The 14,331-nt window shown below is 41.7% G+C and overlaps 1 protein-coding gene across 2 annotated transcripts in view; it reads left to right on the top strand.

The window, feature by feature from the left end:
- Positions 1-14,331, top strand: part of ANKRD44 (ankyrin repeat domain 44) — a 325,415-nt gene that overhangs the window by 109,115 nt on the left and 201,969 nt on the right. For both annotated transcript variants that reach the window (XM_082466993.1, XM_082466992.1), the window contains exon 3: positions 13,540-13,623. In XM_082466993.1, coding sequence (XP_082323119.1) covers positions 13,540-13,623 — 84 coding nt within the window. The remainder of the gene's footprint in view (positions 1-13,539; positions 13,624-14,331) is intronic.

The following is a 14,331-nucleotide window of genomic DNA, read 5'->3' as shown; positions in this document are numbered from 1 at the left end:
TATATTTTATATTTAGATGGACTTGGTAAGTTGCAAACATAACACTGTAGCATAGAGTCAAAGACTAACAGTGTAGTGGTCAGTTTATCAATAACAGCATTTTTTTTTTTTTTTTACTAGATCCAACACTTGAATTTCTTTCTTTTTTTTTCTTTTAAATTTATTTATTTATTTATTTATTTTTGGCTGTGTTGGGTCTTCGTTTCTGTGCGAGGGCTTTCTCTAGTTGCGGCAAGCGGGGGCCACTCTTCATCGCGGTGCGCGGGCCTTTCACTGTCGCGGCCTCTCTTGTTGCGGAGCACAGGCTCCAGACGCGCAGGCTCAGTAGTTGTGGCTCACGGGCCTAGTTGCTCCGCGGCACATGGGATCCTCCCAGACCAGGGCTCAAACCCGTGTCCCCTGCATTGGCAGGCGGATTCTCAACCACTGCGCCACCAGGGAAGCCCAATAACAGCATTTTTAATAGAGTTTTTGATTCTCAAAAGAGCTCAGTTTTTTGGTTACACTACAGTCACTTCAACTTCATCATTACTTTCTTCCGTGTTACTCATGTTCTTTCCCAGATGGACAGGAACAGTTTAAGCAACTGCTATTGTTTACAGGGCACAGAACAACGTGGGGTGTGTGTGTGTGTGCGCATGTGCAGGGCTGGGGAGGGGTGTGTAGGGGATGGGGAGAGAAGAGACCTGGGGAGTATTTTCAAGCTTATGCTGGCTGGAAGTAGTACATTTAAATCAATGTTAGTGTAGTGCTCTGTGGGAGCTAAACTTGGGATTTTTTTTATGTCTTTAAGCAGAGGCTGGGTGGGCGTGGAGGAATACGAGAGGGCATGTTTGGAAATGCAGTGACCTAGAGAAGGGCCTGCTTACTGTCACTCTCCTGAGCATATACGTGGCTCAAGTCAGTGCTGTACCCTGGCTCATTTGTCTCTGAAATACAATTGCTTTTTCTCCATCCATCTAAACTGTTCTCAGGCCTTGGTCAAGTACTGCCTCCTCTGCAGATACCGCCTTGATTTCTTAGCCTTTCCTGTTTCCCCCTTTTCTGAATCAGAGAAGCTTCCTAGAATGTTAGGGCTAAAGGGCCCTCCGAGCTCTCGTTGTGCTGGAGGAAAACCTGGCATCCACTTGTGTGAAGTCTGTAGAACGTGGCTCAGTCCCATCCTACACGGTTTAATTGTTCTGTGTGGGCTAGGCTTACTTCCTCAGCTATATTTGGCATTCTCTGAGGGAGGGACTATGTCACACATTTCTTCTGCATATTTCATAAAAATAGCCTGTAGTAGGTCCTCAGAAAATGCTTTCCGCTCTGGTAGCACTTTTCTGTGAAATGCACTGGCCAGGATGGACACTGCTAGAGGCTGTTTGCTGTGCCACCAACTAGAAACAACCTGAATGCCCAGCCACAGGAGAGTAATTGAATATATTATGATCTATCCATATCGTGGAGCGTCACATAGCTATGAAAAGAAATGAGTTAATCCTATAGCTAGTGACCTGGAGGATGTCCTCAATCTATTATTGTTCTTGCAAATACCAAGAAAGGGAAATAGTAAAATCTCACCTTGGAGATAACAGTGTAGCCTCCTATATGTGTATCTATATTTTGATATATCAGCAAGGACTTGGGGAAAGATGTGGAAGGTACACATTAGGCTGTTAATGCTGGTGATGGAAAAGGTTATTACATTTTTTTCTTTACCCTGTCTTTATATTCTTGCAACAGGGAAACTACTAAGATTAAAAACTAGCAAATATAAGACAAAGAGAAAATGCGTAGAGGTTTTTATGTATTAAAAAGTCCCTTTCCCATAATACTTCTATTTTTCAAACTTTGCATGATTAAAATAATTAGTTTTATTCTTTGACTAAATTTTAGAATTAGGAAATAAAGACAGCATTATACTTAAGTTGGGTCTTTTTTTTTGTTTTTTGTTTTTTTGCTTTTTGAGCTTCTGACGTAAAGATAAGTTCTCTCTTCACCGAAACCTAAACTATGAAGGTAGCACCAAAACCGAAAGCCTGGCGCTCTGGTTTCTGTGGTGGAGTGGGGAGAGGAGTAGCAGGTTGGTTATACAGATGTAGGATGCTAACTGACTTCAGAGCCCTAGGAACTTCCTATCCCAGAGCTGAACAGAACAGAGTAGGCAACTGGAGATGCTTGCACAAGTGGGAAAGTGAAGAAAGCAAATGCTGCAGAACTTCCGGTGCTCCTCCGCCGATGGCTGGGGCAGCTCTGCTCCAGAGAGCCCTGCATGTCACCCAGGAAGTTGGTGAGAGCCTTTCTGAATGGAGACGGCCATGCTTGAGCTGGCTTGCCCTTGTTACATTAAAGGTGAAGGTAGCTCTTTTACCTTTTAGTCCCTAATAACTAAGGGACTCCATCCCAGGACCTCTCACCCAGACTGTTGTTGTGGTCTCCTAACTTGTTGAACCACTCTAGTCTTTTCTTCCAGTTCATCATACAATCCACTTCCAGAATGATTGTTCTAAAGCACAGCTCTTAGGTAACTCCCTTGCTCAAAAACATGCATGGCTCCCCAGCTCTAGAGAGGAGAGTCCAAATCTCTAAACCTGACATTCAAAGCCTTCTAGAATAGGATCCCTGTCTACTTCTCAGCTTACCTCACTTCTCTCAGGCTCCGGCCAAATGAAACTGTTCCTGTGCATGTTCAGTCTTCTGTTCACGTTCTTCTGAGGTGGGAGCACTCCCTTCCCATTCATCCATCTCTACCTGTTTAAATCCTCTCTAAGCTTCAATATTCGTTTTAAAGGCTACATCTTTCAGGACGCCAGGTGTGACCTCTTTCTCTTCTTCATGTACTTCTCCTATGGTACTTACCTTACACTCAGGTTGTCTACTTCCTCTTGCCCCTTGGTAACTTCATCAAGGGGGAGACTGGGTGTAACGTCTCAGTGTCTGAATTTCTTACCCTTAGTAAATTTCCTACATTTAATCAATCTTTGTTGAATTGAATTGAATGTGGTTGTTATCTGAAATGTACCAGATTCATTTTTAAAAAACATATCATTCATTTCTTGTTGGCAGGGTGCTGTGCAGAGAAATAAAGGAAATATGAACTGGGTTGGTGTCCCTGCAAGGAAATACGATGTGACTCTCCTTTTTTGCAAAAGTTCCCATTTTATATTATCTAATGTTTTCCAGTCTCTTGGACTGCTTTCTTCCTGCTGTCTTATCATTTCCCTTTGATATTTGTCACGGAGTGCCCTTGCCATGACACTGGATGGGGAAATTGGAAAGATGCTTCCAAGAAGACTACCTTGACAGGGTCCCTTATAGATTTGCATTCCTTGTAACTTTCCTGGTTTTGTGGGCAGCAGGGGACCCTTCAGGCATCTCAGGCAGAGACTAACGGAGGTCCTGGTCAGCCCACTGCCTTAGATTTGAGAGTGGTTTGAGCAGCCAAGGCCAGGAAGGTAAGTCCGTTTTGCACACCTCCATAATCCCCCACCTGGCTCCCTGTGGAGAAGTGGTGAGAGTTTAACTGCTATCTCCCTTTCCAAGGAATGCATGTGGAATTCAAAGAAAAAGGACTACAGAAAGGAAGGAGAGGTTTAAAGGGAAAATCTCATGGGCTTTGGAAAGACTTGACTGGGCAAAAGGTGGCTTTTGAGAGAATCCAGGTTCTAACAAATTAGACAAACCCAATTTGGAGTTTGCCTGAATCATGAATAACTTTATGTGATTGAGTTAATTCGTATATCTCATGTGTGGTCATTCCATCCCCCTCAAATATAACAATAAATTGTCACCTTCCTGATGAATGCCTTTTATTTCTACACATCGATTTTGTTTTTAAAGGCTGCTTGAATTGCTTTATTTAGCTTCCAATTTCCAGTAATTCTCAAAAGTTATTATTACTCTAGATCGCAAGAGAATATTACTGTAATTAACTTTCTGTCATATTTTTTCTTTAGGAATACTATTTTACCATTGTCCTTATTATGATAAGGGATGTACATACCAGATATTAATAAAAAATTGTGTTTGTACAATGCATCGTAAAACTGAGAACTGCTTTCTATATCTGAACAAAGAAATTACACTGAATACACTTATCACCCTGAAAACCATCTTCTGGCCCTATATAATTTTTTCCCCACAAAAATCACTAAAGTGGCTTTTATTGATTAACATTATTAAGTCACCCCATTTGTGTTTGAAACCACATTAATTCAATATGCTCTAAGATACAGTTATACAAAGAATGTAAATAAAAAACTAAGATAGGAAATAAAACCTCTATAAAAATTTCTCAGAACAAGAAACTGTTGTAGAAGTATATTGTTCTTTTTGTTTCACTAAAATTACATTGATTTAAATACGCTGCACACACTAACCTATTGCATCCAGTGTGCTCTTGCTTAAATTAACTTTTTTTAAAGGTTAACTCCTGAACGCTGTTTAATTAACTTAGCTAAAGTTGAGATTTGGTCTCAAGCCATTTCGAACTAGACGGAGTGAAAAAAGTTGTGGGGAGTTGGCAGCAGATCCCAATACAAATATGGCATTTGGCAAACTATGTCTGTGCTGTTTTGCTTTGCTTTTCTCTTTATGGTTGTGGCCTATTTTTGAAATGCCCAAATGACAAGTCTGACGAAACAGAACTTATTTCCCTGGAGGTTCTGTTGGGGGAAAGGTGGAAGTGTTCCAGGCACTAAAGGAAGTAACCTCAATTTCACCTGGAAACAGTAGTGTCTCGGGGCAGGAGATTTGGGCTATAAAGGAAAGTGGCACAGGTGCTGAGCCAAATTTGAATCCAGGAACAGAGCAACATCAAAGAACTAAAAACAGTATCTGTTGTTTCCACTATATCCCTGTAAGTTGTAATCGGGGAGCCCGAGATAAATGGAGATCGGAAAGTTCTCTCCTGAGATGCCTTGGATTGTGGCGATGGTCTTCTAACTGGGTTCTCTAACTCCACTCTCCTCCTCCAATGCTCAGCCCACACTTTGGCCAGATAAGGGTTTGCAAAGACTCTGTGCCGTTTTTTTGCTCAAGACCTCCAGTTCCTGTGTGCCCAGAAGATTAGGTTAAAACTCCTTCTGCTGGCTGCATGGCACAGGGAGATGAGCTCCGTGCTTTGCGACCACCTAGAGGGGTGGGATAAGGAGGGTGGGAGGGAGATGCAGGAGGGAGGGGATATGGGGATATACGTATGCATATAGCTGATTCACTTTGTTATAAAGCAGAAACTAACACAACACTGTAAAGCAATTATACTCCAATAAAGATGTTAAACAAACAAACAAAAATCTCCTTCTGCTGGCGTGGAGCTTCCCCTAACCCAGTTATTTTTTTTTTTTTTTCTAACTTCATCATCTACTATCCTCCAGCATGAAAGATATTCTCCACAGTCTCATTCAAAATCCAGCTTAATACCTACGTCTCCTTTCTGATAATTCAATCCACACGGACTGCCACCGCCCCCCACCCCCAAGTTTGAAAGATTGTAGCTCTTTGTTTTCTAACTTTTGGCAAGATTGTTTTATTGTTAGTTATTTTGTTAGGAGTGACTGTATCTAGAAATATATATACATATATCGTCACTATACGGTGTATACACGCACACATAGAATAGATATGGTAGCATTTTCCCTTAGTGAGTTGTTAGGTGTAAATTTCTCCATAGAAAGTTCATTGAAATTGAGGCAGAATTACTGGTTAAGAATTATATATAATATATTCTGTATTAATTGTATTGTATTTATTGTATTGTGTTAACATGACATGTGAGAGAGAGAAAGTACTAAAGTGGGAGAATCTGGAAAACTAAATCCTAGTCTCAATTTTGCCACTAACAGGCAAATCATTCGACCCCCTCACAGCTCCAAACGGGATTAATCTCCTTTATGAGAGAGCATAAAGGAGAGCATAAAGGAAAAGTATAATCGTGCTTGTTTATAATAACCTTAAATAGTAAAATTATGATTTCACGTCCCATCCAGTGGACATAAATATGCGGCACAGCTGGATTAGTCAAGAGAGATGATGTATTATTCAGGTGAGTTGCTGTTATTTTGGTTTTATAGATTAGACCCCTGAGTACAGAGAGGTTGTGCAACATTTTTGAGGTTGGCCAGGGTAAAAAAGGCCAAATCAAGCTCAGTGTGATTTTTACTCCCCTTCCTGTATGTAAACGCTTTTTTCCCCAGTGTGATGGGCCCCTCTGCTTTACTGGTGGTGTTGAGTGGGTTATAATCCTAACTTGATTTATATGCTCTGTAATTTTTAAGGAAATCTCCCTGGATCCCTTATTTTTCCTACTGTAGGATGGATGGACTTAAATGCACTTGTCTATGAAAGTTTTTGAGCTTGTTACCTCAAAATCAACACTAATCACTATCTTTATTGAGCATTGGCCCTGTACAGGAGGCACTGCATATATGATGTCATTTCTTAAACACATCTTATAAAATGGCTGCATTAGCCCTATTTTGTAGATGAGGAAACTATGGCTAAGATTTAATCCCAAGTCAATCTGATACCAAACATAGGAGGAATCTCCCTCCTATGGCAGAAAAAAGGAGGGAGATCTCAGGTATGTAAAATCAACATTGCTTCCAGATTTCAAGCTAACCGATACTGTTGTTTCATCATTTCCTTTTACCTAATCTTTTGTGAGTAACTAGTAGCAAAGTTGACATGCCTGGGTTTCATTTTCCCTCAGACCAGCCAGCTCTCCTCTGGTGAAGGTGCTAATGAGTGCTCTTAAAAAGCAGAGAAATAGCCAAGGAGGATCTCAGGAAAGGAAGGTGCGACAAAGGATGTGAATTTTCCAAAAACAATAATTGGTCCTTGAATAACTATATCATAGTCAATGCCTATGTGTTATTTTCATTTTGGAAAAGGTCAGATAATTAATTTTTCCACTTTCTGATTAAATATAGTTCTTCTTTCACAATGTTTAAGTATAAAGTTAATAAATAGCTACATATAGGGAGGGTATTACTGATACTTGGAATTTTCTGCTTCTTCTGTTTTTAATAATCGGAAATATTATAGACACTGCAGCACGGTTTGTAGGAGACATTTTCAGACATGTAGTCTTGCATTAAAAAATGTTTATGAGGACTCAGTATATTTTGTACAGTTCTTAAGGGAAACAGATTTTGATTTTATGATCATCATTGTCTTTCTATGATGGAGTGAACTCTCCCCAAGTAGAATGATCTATATTCAGGAAGCACTCAATGGCATCCTTTCAGTGGATCACACAGCAGGAGCCACATGAGTAGAGCTAACAAGTTCTGTCCATTAAATCTAGTGACTCGAACAAATTTTTATTATCCTTTTGTAAAAATGTAAGCACTGCCTCACGCAAAAACCAGTTGTTACCTAATGAAGTGTTTCAACATGTTCATATACGTTGATGGTTTCATACGGCCAGATTATTGCTGCATCAGCTATTAGCTACTAATAACATGCTCCCATCCTGCTTTAATGACATTCTGTACTCAGAATACTTAAGTGTGGACAGATGTTTAGGAATATCATTTTTCCCTCTTGGCTATTGACTGACTCCCAACACCCACTCCTGATTAGAATGCAAGATGTTTTCTTTTAGACTTGGTGTCTTTAATTACCCAATCTAATCAGAAAAAGACAAGCAACACACCAAGAATTTGGAATGTAATGCGGGAGCATCTTCTTGGACTTCTTACCATGGACTGTATTTCCAGATGCTCAGTGACAGCATCTATCACTCTGTTTATCTTCCAAAGCCAAAGGGTTAGTAAAGAACACGCAACTCTGACAAAGAGAAAGTGAAATGCACTCTACAGTGGTTTTAGCCAAAATCAAATTGATGGTTTCATTAGGAGATTTTGGAGGGGTGACCCACGACCTCATTGCAGGGCAGGATGGAGTGGATCCTCTAAACCAGCTGTGCTTTCTTCATAGAACCCCTGATGGGCTTTATTCCTAAACCAGTGGCATATCTGATGCCACTAGTAGCACTTTTTAAAAGTGCAGTTGAGGAAATAATTGAATTGGTTTTTTTTTTTAATTAATTAATTTATTTATTTTTAGGGCTGTGTTGGGTCTTAGTTTCTGTGCAAGGGCTTTCTCTAGTTGTGGCAAGCGGGGGCCACTCTTCATCGCGGTGCACGGGCCTCCCACTATCGCGGCCTCTGTTGTTGCGGAGCACAGGCTCCAGACGCGCAGGCTCAGCAGTTGTGGCTCACGGGCCCAGCTGCTCTGCAGCATGTGGGATCCTCCCAGACCAGGGCTCAAACCCGTGTCCCCTGCATTGGCAGGCAGACTCTCAACCACTGCGCCACCAGGGAAGCCCCTGAATTGGGTTTTGCACGTGATGAAAATAATTCTTTAACACCTGGGTTTTAAATAGCTTTATTCTTACTTCCTAAAAACCTGGACCCTCAGGAATCAATAGGAAAGGTTTTAAAATTTTTGTTTTGGGATATAATAATGTTTGTGTTTACTTATTACTAAGTGCTCTCTCAGAAGCTTAAGTTCTTTTTTTTAAATATAAATTTATTTATTTTTGACTGTGCTGGGTCTTCATTTCTGTGCGAGGGCTTTCTCTAGTTGCGGCGAGCGGGGGCCACTCTTCATCGCGGTGCGCAGGCCTCTCACTATCGTGGCCTCTCTTGTTGCGGAGCACAGGCTCCAGACGCGCAGGCTCAGTAGTTGTGGCTCGCAGGCTCAGTGGTTGTGGCTCACGGGCCCAGTTGCTCCGCTGCATGTGGGATCTTCCCAGACCAGGGCTCGAACCCATGTCCCCTGCATTGGCAGGCGGATTCTCAACCGCTGCACCACCAGGGAAGCCCCTTAAGTTCTTTTGTGTCTTGAATAAAGTGGATCCTCCAGCTACCTTATTACGCAACCTGAACATTTACTCTTATCTCCCAGGTAACAAATTACCATCTTGCTCCCCCTAGTGGAATTGTAACTCTACTTCAAAGTTTGAGAACACTGTTATCAGTACATATTTGATTTAGCATCTTATTTTGGGGAATTGGATATTTTCCTAGTTTGTTCTCAAAGACTGAGAATAAAACAGAACAATATTGCATTGAGTGGGCTGATAGGGGATGTGGGTAGCAAAATTGGCTTTTTGCTGATAAATTTTCAGTTCCTAGTGTCAGCAAGGTTGGCTACTTCGTTCATAGTGGCTGCCAAATTCCAGCGGCTTCTGCTCTGCACTTCTGTCTTAGAGGGGTCAGATGTCATCAGCCTGGCAGACAGTCACCTCTAGAAGGCAGCTGTTAACACTCCTGGCAAAGATGGTAGAGTGCTGGGAGTTGGTGATATTGAAAGACAGGGACTGGTCCCATCTGAATGTTGACTCCCACTTGGGCCATTGGTCAAGTAGGCCCAGGAAGTATCCTTCTACCTTCTCGATCTACATGAGGGACTGTGCCAATATCCACAGCACATGGCAGTCATTTCCAGTGTACAGCTGCTAAACATGCTAAAAAAATTCCAGCAATTGAAGCTGAAATTACTGTACATCTCTTCTTAAGAATTTAAGTTTCTTTAGGGAATGATAACCAATGGTTTCACCGCATCAGAATCTCTTTTTCCTGCCACTATTTGTTTTTCACAACTTTGACCCTTGTAATAAATTTGTGTTTATTCAAATTTGCACACAAAGCACTCCTATTTTGTATATGCTAGCGTTGAAATGTGTGAAACTTCTAAAAAATTTTTGTACATGCCAAGGCTTAGGACTCTGTTCTTTTGCAAGTAAGGCCTTTTCAAGGTCAAGGCAAAAGGTGTAAAAGATACAGTGGGGCTTCCCTGGTGGCGCAGTGGTTGAGAGTCTGCCTGCCGATTCAGGGGACGCGGGTTCGAGCCCTGGTCTGGGAGGATCCCACATGCCGCAGAGCAACTGGGCCCGTGAGCCACAATTGCTGAGCCTGCGCGTCTGGAGGCTGTGCTCCGCCACGGGAGAGGCCGCGATGGTGAGAGGCCCGCACACCACGATGAAGAGTCGATGAGGAGTGGCCCCCGCTTGCCGCAACTGGAGGGAGCCCTTGCGCAGAAGCGAAGACCCAACACAGCCATAAATAAATAAATTAAAAAAAAAAAAAAAGATACAGTGATCGCCAAATTAATAGTCAACAGAATATAAGTACTTGGTACTTATGAGCAAGAATATTGTATTTAGAATATCCCCCCCTTTCTTAAAATCATGTAATAGCGACAGTATTTAGAAATATTTTTCAAAATATTTATTCTCAGGGCAAGTGTTTACCTAGGGAAAAATAAAAGAGCAGGATCCGATTAAAATCCCAACAAAAGGGAATGCCAAAGTGTTCTATGGGCATGTTTTATTTGGGAGTGTGGAGAAAAACAGAAACACCCGTACTGGTTTTTTTTTTTTTTAAAAATACCACTGGCTCAAGAGTTACAGAAATTTAGTTCCAGAACTACATCCATGCAGACACACGGCTTCCGTTCAAGCAAAGCATGTACCTGTGAAGTTCTGGTTTGGAATCTCATAATGCCTGGATTAACAATTGTGAAGACAGTGATGTCACAGTGGCCGCACAGCCCGGCTGGGGTGGAGATGTCCATTTAGCAAGACTTCGGGCTTTGGGGACCCGGCAGTTTTCTATTCCACAGGGAGTATGAGGGATTCGTGCGTGAATCAGCATGTATCTCTGTGTATACACACATGAATGTAGATACAGATGTGTACATACATGTGCAAATGTAGGCATGTACATGTGGGTATATTCATGTATGTATGTGACTGCAGCTTTGGAAGAGTTACAGCAATGGCTCAGCTTCTTCCCCAATGGATGCTAGGAATTCTGGGCGTTGACAGTGCTTCCCAAAGCAGCTTTTAGCTGAGGGAAGCTGGGAGGCATTGGGGAAGTGTGCATACCATTCTCTGCTGGGAATTCTCTGCACTGATGATACCCTTCCAACAGTCTGAGAGACCAGGGCTGGGAAGCTCCACATACCACTCCCTGAAGAAGGACTGTGCTGGCATCTTTGTCTGGCAGCATTACAGCGTGGCTCTCCTTGGGAACATTCCAGCCATAGCTTGGAACCCTTGTCTTTCTTGAGGGGTGTGAGGACTGAATATCTTCACGCATTCCTTAGACTCATGAGTGAAGAGAGGCTTTGCTTACCTAGCTCTGTTTCCTTAAAGTGACTAACTAGTGGTGCATTAAACTGGGATGGGTTTGTGTCTCAGAATCTTAACTTCTCAACTGTTGATTGACCACTGTTGACTCAACACTAAAATCTTGTCTGCCTCTGCTTGTCATCCCATTGTTATTGGGGTTTGTTATTTGCTTTCCCTTAAGTTTCAAAAAGGCGGAAAAGTATACACAGGCATTTGACCACAAGCAGAGCAGATAGAGAATTATGAAATAGATACACAAGATTCAATATTTTTGTTGAAATCCTGACTTTGTGTGACTGCCTGTTTTACATGAAATATGGTCCTTGCCATGGGGCAGATAGCTTGGAGACGTGGTTAGCAGGTAGTCAGCAAGTGTGGGAAGGAAGTCCTTGTCTTGGGCAGAGTGCCAGCTGACACCGAACTAGTCAAACTTGCATTCTTTTCAAGACTTCTTTCCTGCTACTTAATTGTTGGCAATTTGAGAAACTATCTTTGAATCATACACCTTGGCAAGAAGGTAGGATTAAGAGAATATTGGGGACAAAAAAGAGATACAAATGTCCACTTGCTGGAAACTTCGATGGCAGAGGGAAGACTGTGGACAAATTCCTGGCATATGGAAATATTTATCTGCAATTTAACATTTTTTATATAATGTTTCCTCAGGGAATCTTACTATATTCCTACTGACAATACTTATATTGGTCCCCCCAGATAACAAGGAACACCATCAAAACATGTAAGAGAGGCAACAGGAAGGTAAAAAAGAGAAAAGAAAGTTTGTAGGGAAAATCAGGACTTGGAGTCTCGCATAGATTGCACAGGGAGCGGTTGAGGCAGATAACGCTAACCTCGTCACCTTAGGCCAGTGCTCTCCAGTTCCCAAGAACTAAGTGGGTGTTTATTAAAAATCTAGGTTCTCAGATCCCACCCCAGAATCTCCAGGGAAGGGATCTGGGAATACAGTTTTAACAAGCATCTCAGGTGATTCTTACCATCAGACAAGTATGAGAAACTGCCATCATCCTATTGCCTACTAGGACAGAAATATTTCCAAAAGTTGTAAGTAAGTAAGTGTGTGTGTGTGTGTGTGTGTGTGTGTGTGTGTGTGTGTGTGTTATTGCCAAGGTTTTTAAAGTTTGAAAAAAAATAGTCAAATAGCCTGTATTGGCATCATAAACATTTCTTAGTGAAAACATCTGTTATTTGTGTAGGGTTGTAGAGTTACAGAGGGTTTTCCCGTATATTATCTCATTTGTTCCTAATACCAACCATTTGAAGGGCTGGGCAGCGAAGATCATGTTCGGCCCCAGATTACACATGGGAAGTGGGCACCACATGTAGCTGGCAAGTGGCAGAACTGGCTTTGAACAGGATCCTTTACCATGTGGGCAAGCCCAACACCAACCTCTGAGCCCACGCCTTTTCCTCTTTTCCCCCCACACCCTGGTCACCAGGTTTATGGCAGCATTTGTAGCATGGATTTGCATACCCACACCTTTGCACACCACGATCCCTCTGCCTACATGTCCTTCCTTCCCTGTCTGCACACTCAAACCCATTCATTAAGGTGCCTTCCATGAAGCTTTTCTGGATACTCTTCTCACCCTACCACCCAAGCAGAGACAGTTTCTCTTTCGGCTGGGTTTCCATCAAGCTTTACAAATCCTTCTACCACATGTTGGGTCTTGTTTAATATAGGTGAGTTCAACGATACCTGCTCAGTAATGCCTCCCTTCTTGCTCCCCACCCCGCCATTGTACCACTTACTTTATTTTTTAAAATTTTTATTTATTTATTTATTTTTTATTCTACTACAGATGACAAACAGAAATGTTAGCGTTGAATAACCACTTACTTTAAGTAGATGGGAAATAATCACCTCTAAAACACTCAGTGCTTGTTGGCTAAAGCTATGGGAAGCATTCAGGAATGATTTAAAGGGTTGTCCAAACATTGACAAAGAAGTGTTCAGGAGGCCAGAAACGTGGCCATTAACATCCTCTAGGAACAGAATTGTTTAAAGGGACCAGGGAACATTGTCTAATGAGAGATGGCGGAAGGACAGGGGACTCTATGCACAAAAGCATAGATTTGGTAGTTTCCTTGATAGGTAATTTAAGGGCCTTTCAAGGGCATCTCCAACTAGGTGTGATTTTCATGTTATGCTCATAGCCCCAGGTTAGATGTGACTGACTGTCATGGCTTTCAAATCATATTATCGTTAATTCTTTATGCAAATACACCCCCTACTAGACTTCGAGTGAGGGTGAGACTGAGCCATATTCATCTTTGTCTGCCAATTGATAATTGTTGAATAAACTTTTTGGGGAACATATCTTCTAGCCATCTGCATCTGAATGCAATCCAATTATTTAATTATAGTTCTAATTCAAATTCTCCTGTGTTTACAGCCACCATTGGTCCAAGCAATCTTCAGCGGTGATCCAGAGGAGATACGGATGCTCATCTACAAAACGGAAGATGTGAATGCTCTGGTAGGAGATGCTCTGGCTTTGCCGGCTCAGACCCTCTTAACCTTTTCTGTGCCATGGACCTCTTTGGTGTCCGGTGAAAGCCCTGTCCTGCTTCTCAGAATTCTGTTTTTAAATGCACTAAATAAAATATATAGGGTTCGAATGGAAATCAATTATATTGAAATTCAGTTATCAAATCAAATTTTTCCTATAATACTATATGTGTTTATCAGCACATTTAAACGGCAAGATACAGTAGGAGATCTAATAGTGACCATAATTTAAAAATAGTGGTGAGCCTGATGAATATTTTGTGCTACCTGCTACCACTCTAATGTGGTATGAATGTGATTTCTGCTGACACTACTGAGGTTTGCTGCCCGCATTCATAATGCGAAGAAACGTGGAGTTTCCATTAGAAGTTAGTGAAAATAGAGACAGAAAATGTGTACCTCTAGAACCCTTGCCCTACAGCAGGGATGGACAAACTATGCTCTGTCACCTGTTTTCGTACAGACTACCAGCTAAGAATGGTTTTTATTTTTTAAATAGCCGAAAAAAGAATGAAAAAAGAATATTTTGTGACACAGGAAAACTCGATGAAATTCAAATTCTGATATCTACAAGTAAAGTTTGGTTGGAATACGGGCAGCGCAGCTTTCGTATTGCAGCAGCAGAGTTGAGTCGCTGTGACAGAGACAGTATGTGGCCTGAAAAGCCAAAAATATT

Source organism: Balaenoptera physalus, assembly GCF_965194825.1.
Source record: "Balaenoptera physalus genome assembly, chromosome: 6".
Taxonomy (NCBI): Eukaryota; Metazoa; Chordata; class Mammalia; order Artiodactyla; family Balaenopteridae; genus Balaenoptera; species Balaenoptera physalus.
Note: the sequence above shows the minus strand (reverse complement) of the source record. Positions and strands in the feature narration are given on the sequence as shown.